The 11,058-nt window shown below is 31.6% G+C and overlaps 2 protein-coding genes across 3 annotated transcripts in view; one reads left to right on the top strand and one right to left on the bottom strand.

The window, feature by feature from the left end:
• Nucleotides 1,679-11,058, top strand: part of LOC109352422 (malate dehydrogenase-like) — a 27,393-nt gene continuing 18,013 nt past the window's right edge. Inside the window, exons 1-8 of one of the 2 annotated variants that reach the window (XM_019594404.1) lie at nucleotides 1,679-1,823; nucleotides 3,195-3,353; nucleotides 3,479-3,654; nucleotides 4,031-4,308; nucleotides 4,416-4,551; nucleotides 4,637-4,748; nucleotides 5,314-5,422; nucleotides 9,116-9,118. In XM_019594404.1, the coding sequence (XP_019449949.1) occupies nucleotides 1,781-1,823; nucleotides 3,195-3,353; nucleotides 3,479-3,654; nucleotides 4,031-4,308; nucleotides 4,416-4,551; nucleotides 4,637-4,748; nucleotides 5,314-5,408 (999 nt within the window). In that variant the 5' untranslated portion in view covers nucleotides 1,679-1,780 and the 3' untranslated portion in view covers nucleotides 5,409-5,422; nucleotides 9,116-9,118. Of the gene's footprint in view, nucleotides 1,824-3,194; nucleotides 3,354-3,478; nucleotides 3,655-4,030; nucleotides 4,309-4,415; nucleotides 4,552-4,636; nucleotides 4,749-5,313; nucleotides 5,678-9,115; nucleotides 9,119-11,058 lie in introns of those variants that run through there. The other variant, XM_019594403.1, reaches the window with a different exon arrangement.
• LOC109352423 (myb-related protein Myb4-like) lies at nucleotides 6,996-8,767 on the bottom strand. The gene is made up of 3 exons (XM_019594405.1): nucleotides 8,508-8,767; nucleotides 8,048-8,177; nucleotides 6,996-7,599 (listed from the first exon to the last, which is right to left on the bottom strand). The coding sequence occupies exons 1-3, from the start codon at nucleotides 8,638-8,640 to the stop codon at nucleotides 7,131-7,133; spliced, it is 732 nt and encodes a 243-aa protein (XP_019449950.1). The 5' UTR covers nucleotides 8,641-8,767; the 3' UTR covers nucleotides 6,996-7,130.

Genomic DNA, 11,058 nt, shown 5'->3' with positions numbered 1-11,058 from the left:
TCTATTTCTGCTGTTGTAACTACTTAACTGTTTAACTGTTTTTGCAACAGCTTAAACCACTTGTTCACCATGCTATAAATACGAGGCTTTACTCAGAACTCATTAGCATTCATTCTAATTGTTTAGGGTTGTTTTAGAGAGCATTTGCATACGTATTTTTACTACTTTTCTGCAAGATAGTTGCATGTGTGATAAGAGAGATTATGTTGTTTCTGCAATAACATGCTTTCTGTTTCTGCATAGTTTCATATTCATTTTAATATTGCTCACATGATCATATATTAGATTTTGATAGAAAGAAACCATCTGTATTCTGATAATTGATTAGCTCACTATTTCATTGATGGCTTAACTGATTAGAATAAGGGTTAATCTTAAAGTCTTTATATTGTAATATCTTAAGCATTCTGTGCTTAATGTACCTTGATTTTAACGTGTTTTTGTGTAGTCTGGATCTGTCTCGTGATGTAAGATCACCACAGAGATTGAAGTTCTTCACCAAGGCAGGGAGGTCTTGATTTGAGGATAAGATTCTTGGCAGGGGTTCTCGAGAAAGGTTTTCTCAAGAGGCGAAAGGGTAGAGTCAAACCAGGTTTTAGATATCCTAGATATCAAGAAGGGAGCATCCCTTGTGCTTGTAAATTGAATTGGTAATTGTATTCTTAATTCAATATTGTGAAGAAAGAAAATCTCCCTGATCTAGAAGGGGAGGCCTAGATGTAGTTTGTAGTGGACCACAAACGAATCAGGATAAAAATCCTTTTTGCACTGTTCTTTCTTGCATTATTCGTTAACTGTTTTCTTGCGATGATACATTGAATCTATTCTTAAGAAACTAGATATTTGTTTACTGCTATATAGTTAATACTTGTGCGCAAAAATATCTGAAATATATTTGTTCAAGTGTATCTTAATTGTTGTTCAAATTGCCTGTTTAACTGAATCTGTTCTGTGCATCAAGTTAATCGATTAAACAGTTCTTGTTAATCGATTAACTGGGCTGTTTTTCCAGCAACTGGGTTGTTGATAAAAAACAGTAAATTTTAATCGCCACACCTATTCAACCCTCCTTCTAGGTGGTCCTAGGCCACTAATACCTAACATACACATGCCACGTTATGAATATATCTCTTTTCATAAGAGTGTAATATCTATGTTATTATGTCAATATAAAGATTTATATACAATTAATATATCATCTTTCATTTATTAATATATTTTTTGAAGAGTTAATGACAATTGAAAATAAATAGTAACAATTGAAGATAAATAGTGGATAATAAATTAATAGTATATAAAGTTTTTTACATTACAAGTGCATATGTCTTTTTCTCTTTTTCGTTTTGAGTGTAATATATATATTGTCACTTTGTTAGTATAAAGAGTTATACACAATTACTACACCATCCATAATTCATTTAAATTACTTTTTCTGATAAATCAATAATGATAAAATATAAATGATAAATAATATAAAATAATGTATAAAACTCATATACTATTAGTATATATATATATTTTTTCTTAAAAATATACCAACTTTCCATTAAAATAAGATAAAGTAAATACAAACTTTAATTTCTTTCCCTTGGAAAAAGAGAATCTCAACAGAATACCTATTCCATTAACTACGCCGTTACATCAACCAAACGCTGTCGTTTACATTTACATCGCTTTCTCCGCACATATAAATACCAAGGTGCTCTTCAATAGAACAATCTCTGTTATCTCAATCACTGCTCTTAGCAACTTATCTATCTTCAATCGTTTTCTCATCGCAATGGCCAAAGACCCAGTTCGCGTTCTCGTCACCGGTGCTGCAGGTACTCCTCACTCACCCTTGATTCTAATGTTTCATTTATTATATTTGATTTTTATTTTTAATCATGGAGAGATCTTTGATCTGTGAAAAAATGTTGTTTTGTTTTGATTGGATCTTGATCTGATGTGGGTTTTTAGATCTCAACCGTTGATGAACACCATGTATGTTTGCTCATTGTGATGATTATCATGCATGTGATTTTTGTTTTGTTTTCTGGATGTAGATTTGTTGATGAGTGGATTTTAATGTCTGGTTTGTGGTTTAAATGTAGATTTTTTATTTTTATATATTTTTGTGATTTGGATTTGGTGTGATTTGGGTTGTGAAAATACTGCATTAGTGAATAACTTTTATATTTCAGAGCTCCTCCTTAATTTGGTACATAAGGGTCCGTTTGTTTAAGCGTCAAAAAATGATTTTTAAAATAATCTGAAATGTGATTTTTGTTTATGCAGTTGTTTTTATCTAAATGGGATCTATCTTTTGTACGAGATACTTACAAACAGTGCTTTATTTAAAGCTTTTTTATGTAAATTAGGACCTTTTTTAGACAAGAAAAAAAATCTAGCCCGTCGTAAAAGCATTTTTTCAGATTTTTTGGTAGCTTTTTTAGTGAAACTCAGATAACTGAAATGTAAGTGTCAAATGATTTTCTAGTGATGTGTTTTGTTGTCAAGGAAAGATTAAACAAACTGGTTCTAATTCTGTAACATGCAGTGTGGAAAGTTGAATGGCAACTGTTATGGCCTTATGGGAATAATGGCATCATTTTGCAAGTGAAGTTTATTTTCATCGGACTGAAAAAAAAAGTTACAATCATTTTGAATTTTTCTGTTAGCAAACTCCATTTTGTACTATTCTATTAGTCTCTGAAGTCATGTTTTGAATGTGATTCTATTATATTTTATGTTTTATCTCTGGTTAGCCAAATTTTCAGTATGTAACAATAATTATGTAATACTAAAATGTTGTTTTTTGTTAGCGATGGTATGATCCGATCCATTGATTTTGTTTCCTCACGATTTTTAGCAACTTGTGCTGTATTAATTAAAGGAATAATTATATATAGCACCACTTATAGTGACCATAGGAAAACCTTTTCTAAATTGATCTATGTATTCTTATGACCTATCTTAATTGATATCCTCAAAATTTTACAAAGCCTGTTGAGTGGGTTTCTTTTTGGCTATTGAAATTGGGATTTATAGTTTAACGTTTAGTTGCCTCAAACACAATGTGGCCCTCATGTGAATGCATAAAAAAATTCCGGCTTCATCTTATGTAAGAAATATGTATATTAATCTTATAGTAAACCCTATATCCTGTGATGCTTTGCTGTACATATAAAATGCTCTTTCAATTGTCTTTGCAGGACAAATCGGGTATGCCCTTGTCCCGATGATTGCTAGGGGAGTGATGCTGGGTGCTGACCAGCCTGTGATCCTCCACTTGCTTGACATCCCTCCAGCAGCAGAGGCATTGAATGGGGTTAAAATGGAGTTGGTTGATGCTTCATTCCCCCTTCTTAAAGGTTTCAGTTCCACACTTTTAAAATGTTCAATAAATTTCATTTATAGCAATTTTACACAATGGGTTTGTTTACATTGATTATATAATTGACAAGATTATGAAGTCTTGTGATATTATTTGTTTCAGGTGTTGTTGCAACTACTGATGTCGTTGAGGCAACCACTGGTGTCAACATCGCTGTGTTGGTTGGAGGGTTCCCAAGAAAAGAAGGTATGGAGAGGAAAGATGTGATGGGTAAGAATGTCTCTATTTACAAGTCCCAGGCTTCTGCCCTTGAAAAGCATGCTGCTGCTAACTTAAAGGTAACCCCTTTCGTTTGATCGTCATTCCATTCGGCATGAATTTTCATTTCTACAACTTTTAATGTCATAACATATGCTCAATATTGTGAGATGATGATAGATGAAAAACCAACATAAGTGTACCACATTGGTTTTGTTTTGCATTTTCATCCTATGATGATATCTGGAGTTGTAATATGTTTATATCCATGGGATTTTGTTAAACTCTTGTGCTTTTGTCAAAATTTTGACAGCTATGTTGAAGTCCTTTTGATTCCGTGTGGAATTCAACTTTACATATCAAATGAATACTATTTGTTTAATCTTGAAAGCATATAATTCAGTTACATGTTTATTTTTTTGGAAAACTTATAAAAGATTCCGCATTATCATGCAGGTTTTGGTTGTTGCTAACCCAGCAAACACCAATGCGTTGATCCTGAAGGAATTTGCTCCATCAATTCCAGAAAGAAACATTTCTTGTTTGACTAGACTGGATCACAATAGGGCACTGGGCCAAATTTCTGAAAGACTTAACATTCAAGTTTCTGATGTAAAGAATGTTATAATCTGGGGTAACCATTCATCCACTCAGTATCCTGATGTCAACCATGCAACTGTTATAACTGCAGCTGGGGAGAAGCCTGTCCGTGAACTTGTTGCCGACGATGCCTGGTAAAAGTAGCATATGCTGCTGTGGCTTAAATTTTTGGAAATTCGCTGTATTTTTTATTTGTTAAATCTGTTTATTGAGGCAATTGTTTCCATTTTTCATTATCAAGGTTGAATGGAGAATTCATAACTACTGTTCAACAACGTGGTGCTGCAATTATTAAAGCTAGAAAGCTTTCAAGTGCACTATCTGCTGCCAGTGCTGCCTGTGACCACATCCGAGACTGGGTTCTTGGAACTCCTGAGGTTGGTTATCATTTGTTGTTTTGTCTTTAATTCCAAATTTTGCATGTCTCTAGCTCAACTTTTTTCTTTTCTATTGTATTATTAGGGCACCTGGGTATCAATGGGAGTATATTCTGATGGTTCATACAATGTACCAGCTGGACTGATCTATTCATTCCCTGTCACAGCTGCCAATGGTGAATGGAAAATAGTTCAAGGTAAGATTTTACTCACTGAACAATGCTACAAAACTCAATGGAGTTAATGTGAACAAATTTTTTTCTCTGGATATTAATTATTCACGATATCACTATCAATCTATTAAAGGTTCTAACCATCCCCCATTTACTGTTCCAATATAAATGAAACTGAAATTTTACCTAATTCAACAGTGCCCATGGTCATTAGTAGTAATTCAAATTGGGGACCACATCATGTGATGCGGCTACAATATTATGGTTGCGGTGACCGTTGCAACCGCATCACACCGCAACTGTGGTGTCACACCGAATCACAATGATGCGGCCGCATCAGGTCACAATGCAACTGCATCGAACTGCATTTGTGCCACATCAGTTCGCAATGCAACCACATCCGGCCGCATCGGTTTCAAAAATAGTTTTTACTCACAATAATTCACACCCGGACTGCAATCGCAGTAACTGCGACCACAACTGCAATTTAAAACACTCATTATTAGTGATGAGTTCTTATGCAACTGATAATATATGCAGTTCTAGGTTGAATGATTGTATCTGACATATTTCTCCATTTTTTACCCAGGACTTCCAATTGATGAGTTCTCAAGGAAAAAGTTGGACTTGACAGCCGAAGAGCTTTCTGAGGAAAAGGCTTTGGCTTACTCATGCCTCTCTTAGATTGCTTGCTTTTGGCCTAGTGTCATTGCTGGTGTCTATAAATGGAGACTATGTTTTTCTCCTAAGAAATTAATTTGTTTTGCAAAATTTAATCTTTTTTGAAGAATTTCTGAGAACTTGTTTACCAAATGGTACTAGATAAACTCTTTTGGTTGTTATACAATAATTTTAATGTATGTGTTAATGCACGCGCGTGCAAACACATAGTTCTATGCTGTCTGGTTGAAGATATTCTGACATTTATTGAACAAATATGGCCATGTTTAATAGGTCTTTGTTCCCATTTGTCATTTTGTTAGTTTAGACCCATTAGATAGCTGTGTTTACATATCAGTAGATATCTGATCATCTATATAAGAAAAAGTGCTCCAATGAGGCTTCCACTTATTGGGGCATGCCCATAGATATGCAATGTTATCCTTTTTAGCGCAATCGGCTTCTAAGATTTGAACATGTTACTTCTTGGTTACTAAGTCATCGTATCTGTGCAACAAGTTTGTAGATTTTCTAAATTGGTCACCTAAGGTAGAAAACTTGTGGAGTGTGGAGAGATTATGAAATGGAATGGATTATCTGAAGTAGAAAATGAAGTCATTTTCTTAGACTCTTCAATTTTATTCCATTCCCTTATATTTAATGTTAAATGCGACATTATGAATGTGGGTTATATCTTGTCATTCATCTAGTAGGGTGAGATCCTAGCAAATGGTTTCATTGTATCCAAGTCGGGATGAATTTTGGAGGGAAAGAGAAAAAATGTTTATGTTTCATGGCGGACCTGTTTTAACTAATCTTAGTCTTTTCTTTATATCCAAGAGTATTACCCCATAGGCAATGGTAGATTCTGGCTATCTATTTGGCTGAGTCTTCAAATGAGCTGAAATATTGTTTTAGGTTGAGATTAAGGTTGGAAACAAGTCGAATTAGAGTTTGATGAATTAATTTTTAGTTTGAGTTTGATTAGTTTGAGTGCACAAGATTATATATATATATATATATATATATATATATATAATAATAATAATAATAATAATAATAAACATAAAAAATTAGTTTCACTCGTTTGTTTAATGAGCTCAATTTTCAGTTTAAGTTTAACTCATTTGGTTTATGAATTAAGTTTGTCGAACTAAATAACAAGTCAAATTTGGAAAATTCAAAGTTGGTTTGGTTCATTGTCAATCCTAGTCGAGATAATTCTATTCAAGTCAAGTGGGAGTAGCTTTTGAAACCAATGAATATATTGATGAAATTATGCTTCATGAGTCTAAAATTATTGTGTTGGTTTCATTAGAAAATGGAGAAGATCTCAACCCTAAAATGATTTATATTAATTATAAAATGTTAAACACAATTTTGTGTAAAAAATATTGATTATCATATGAGAAGAATGGATCAACATGGTGTAAGTGTAGTCATCTAAGGTTCCATTGAATCTCAAGTATTGTACTTAAGTCAAAAGATTTGATTCCTTGAAATTATACTTATTTGAAGAGACAAAAAATGGAGATAATCTTGGCACATTTACTAATTACTACAGTTTGTATAGGCAGGCGAAAGGAATATTGTTCTTGTATATTTCCTAAGTATACTATGGACTGATTCAATTTTGATAGTCCAATTAAATTACAAGTTGAAATTATATTTTCTAACTCAATGAATGAATGATTACAAGTTACTAAGATATTTAAAAAATGTTTGGTACCAATGTGACTGAGAAATTCAGAACTCTGGCAATTCATTTGATTCCCCAGCTCTAATGAACACATCATACCAAAAATCCATCCCATCATCAAAGTTTGAAGCATAATCACATTTCTCTTGGAATGTTTCCTCTGAATTAATTACATCCTCTGACCAAAAGCTTTCATCAATTTCTGGCATTATCTCAAAAGACTCTATGTCCATATTTTTTCCTTCATCACTTGCAGTTACTGATGAAAAATCACTGGAATAAGTGCATAGTGTTGTAGTACCCTTCATTTCATGGTAATTAAGACCAGTGTCTTGTTCTGATTGAGTTGGTGTGCTAGAATTGGAATCAGATCTTTTGATTTTTGGTTTTGAAACTTTTCTAGTATTTGAATTGGGTTGGTTTGGTTTCAGCAATCTCTTTTTCAAAATGGTGTACCATACATTTTTTATTTCATTATCCGTTCTTCCTGGTAAATTTGCTGCTATTGCTGACCACCTGAAAATAAGGATCAAAAGTGTTGGTGATGCTTGTAATATTATTCTTTAATTGATGAGATATTTGCACCAAATTATTACATAAGTGACCATTACATTGCATATTGGCCTAAAATATTAAGTTCGAGTCTTTTCATTTATATATTGTTCCTAACCATCATGAAACTTATTCAGGACTCACATTTGGAACAATCAATAATTAGTTTTTTTTTTGGGTGAAAATGAATAAGAAATTAAGGGGAAAAAGAAGAATGAAATTGAAAACCCATATCCATATTTGAATACAGAATCACTCTTTACCATTTCAGCAAATTAAATTGATCATCAAACAGCAAATTGTCAACTAAGAACTAGATAAGTGGTATCTTAATTATTTTAATGCTTTCTCTTACTAGCTTTCTATGAAGTTAAGGTGACAAATATGAATAGTGAAATCAGTGAATATATACCTATTCCCCAGCTTCTCATGCAGCTTAATGATAGTTTCCTCTTCTTCATTTGTGAAATTTCCTCTCTTAATGCCAGGCCTTAAATAGTTAATCCAGCGTAATCTGCAGCTCTTTCCACACCTTAACAGACCTGAAGAATTCACCCAAGAAAGATACCAAAACAAAAGTGTTACAATATCATCATGATAACCCAAAAATCATCCCAAACATACAAAAATGAAAATGGAAAAAATTTCATCCTTATCTAGGAGGGTTACCACTTAAGAATTTGATCATACCCAAAATATTAGTCTATTATCGACCATACATACAAATACTTTGGAAAAAAGGGGGGCAGCCCCGTAGGCTCCCACTTATTGGGGTTTGGGATGGTAGATATATGCAACTTTACTTTATAAGTGGAGAGGTTGTTTCGGGGGAAATAAATTAAACCTTAAGAAGCTTTTGAAGCATGAAGTACCTGCTTGCTTCGGGAGGGAACGCCAATTGCTATGACCATGTTTTTGGATGTAAGATATGAGGATTTGATCTTCTTCATGGGTCCATAGACCCTTCTTCAATCCAATTTTTTCACAACAAGGGGCTCTCACCATATTCAAGTTCAGTTTTTTGGGTGGAAGAATGTACAATATTCTTTTCTAGTCTCACTCTATATAGCTAACTAGTTAATTGTTGACCTTTAATTTCTTAATGCATCATGCTACATACTTATCCTTGGATGTTCCGCACGCCATTATGAGCTAGAATGGTGCACGACAAGAACAAGACAGTATTCAAACCTTTTAGGCTTTACCACTTTCCTAGAAATAGAACTAATGGATATCGTTACAAATTAGAAAAATTAATATGAATTATTAGATTTTATTTAAGTGAGTAATTTTTTGTATTACTAATGATATATTTAATCCTTTTTAATTAATGAACCAATTTATTTTATGGTTTTGACTGTTCTTCTAATAAGTGTCATTCTAGGAATTAAACCTTTGATATTTTGGTCATCTTAAAGATTTAGTAGAAATTTATATCACTAGAGATTATACCAATATCTTCCTGGTTTATTTAAGTGAGTATGTGATCATTAAATAATTTTTAATCATGATAGCTCATGTTATAATAAAGAGTAAAAGATTTACGTGAGAACAATGTATAGCCCAAAATTTATGGTTGTTATAAGTTTTATATAAAAATTGTTTTCATTTCAAGTATATGTATATAGTGTAACATTAATTACTATAAAGATTTTTATATATGATTAATAAATATATATATTGACAGTGTACGTGTTTTTTATACTGTTAGTAAATCATCCATCATTCATAATTAGTCCTCACTAATTCTCAGACAAAAATAATACAAGTCAATAGTGAATAATATACTGGCAGTGTAAAAATATTTATACTGATAGTGCATAAATTTTAATGTATATTAAATGCATTTGTAATTTTATTATCTAAGTTAGAGTGGGAGTAAAAAATTTCATTACGTGTCCGATTGTGACGTTTCTTGTATGTGACATTTTTATGTAGATTCGTTAACTTCATAGTCTAAAACGGTGCATAATGCTAAAATTTCGTGTGATGGAGTTTAATTTATTGAAAATATTATTTATGATCACACAAAAAATATTCTTCATTACCTTCTCTAATTTTTAGTTATGTTTAATTAAATTGTAGTTAATATAACATTATTTGGTAGGAATGACATTTATCCCGAAGTGCATCAATTTACATCTTTCAATATAATAAATGGTGGAGATCATTATAGTAAAAATTGGTTTACATTATAGTTTAATTATACATAATAATTAATTATATACAATGATATATTCAAAATAATTATTATATATAATATCATTTGGTTCTATTGAATAGTTTAATCAAGTGTTATTAATATGGTACCGGTTATCGGCCATCAAATTGATGAGGATACTCATATGATGATATATTGGTTTAGCAATTAGTTCATTAATTATATCGCATACAAACATATATATATATATATATATATATATATATAATATTAATGTTAAAAATCTAATAAAAATGTGATAAATATTTTTATTTAAACCGTTTATTAAAACAAAATATGAGACTTAGAGATATATCATGTTTTATTAATATACACATAAGTAATGATTGTGTTTTTATTCTATGTAATCACATTTTGGAAAAATTAAGCCATTTCATGGATTTGGTATGACTTATTTTAACAAGTTTTAACTGGTATGATTGAACGATTATATAATTATTGTATTGTATCAATATAAAGATTGATTCACCGATTTTCCGGTTGAACTGACAAATAACTTACTATTTTTCATAACTATAGTTTAATCGATTAAGCTATTTAAACTTGGGATGTCTTTCAATTTGATGTTGGATCTCTGCTTAACAAAATTGTGTTTTTATATGTATGACTTTTATTTTTATTAAATAATATTTTTTTGTACTATCAAAGGGTATCCCACACCTCTTCCCGTAAGAAATTGATCTTTTTTGGGTTCGTGGTTGTCATCTGACCACTAAAATCATGACATGTATCTTATTTAATTATTTTCTACAAAAAATATGTCTAAAACTAAATAAAGTAGTACATACGTCATAATTTTACTGGTTGAAGGAGATAAGTTATTTCATGATGTAAATATATACTTCATTCTAGGTATCAAGACGTGTTTAGATAAAAACTAGAATATAGAAAGGTGATGTGTTGTTTTTACTTGAATGAACGTTTAATGCTACCCTTAAAAACATTGTAACACTAATATAGAGTAAAATCAGTAATACAAAAAAGAGCAAAAGCAATTGTTCTTTTCTATTTCAGATTTTTTTGGCTGATTTTCTTGCATCCTCAAATATTATCCAATCATCTAAACAATAAAGATAATAACTATAGGATATAATATAATGCTCTACTTAGCCTCCCAAGCTTGACGTCTCCACTGTCCCACTTGTGTTTTCACATTATATATACTATCGTGTTGACATGCACTGTCGTGCCTGTCAACCCGT

This window comes from Lupinus angustifolius, chromosome LG07 (assembly GCF_001865875.1).
Source record: "Lupinus angustifolius cultivar Tanjil chromosome LG07, LupAngTanjil_v1.0, whole genome shotgun sequence".
Lineage (NCBI taxonomy): Eukaryota > Viridiplantae > Streptophyta > Magnoliopsida > Fabales > Fabaceae > Lupinus > Lupinus angustifolius.
Note: the sequence above shows the minus strand (reverse complement) of the source record. Positions and strands in the feature narration are given on the sequence as shown.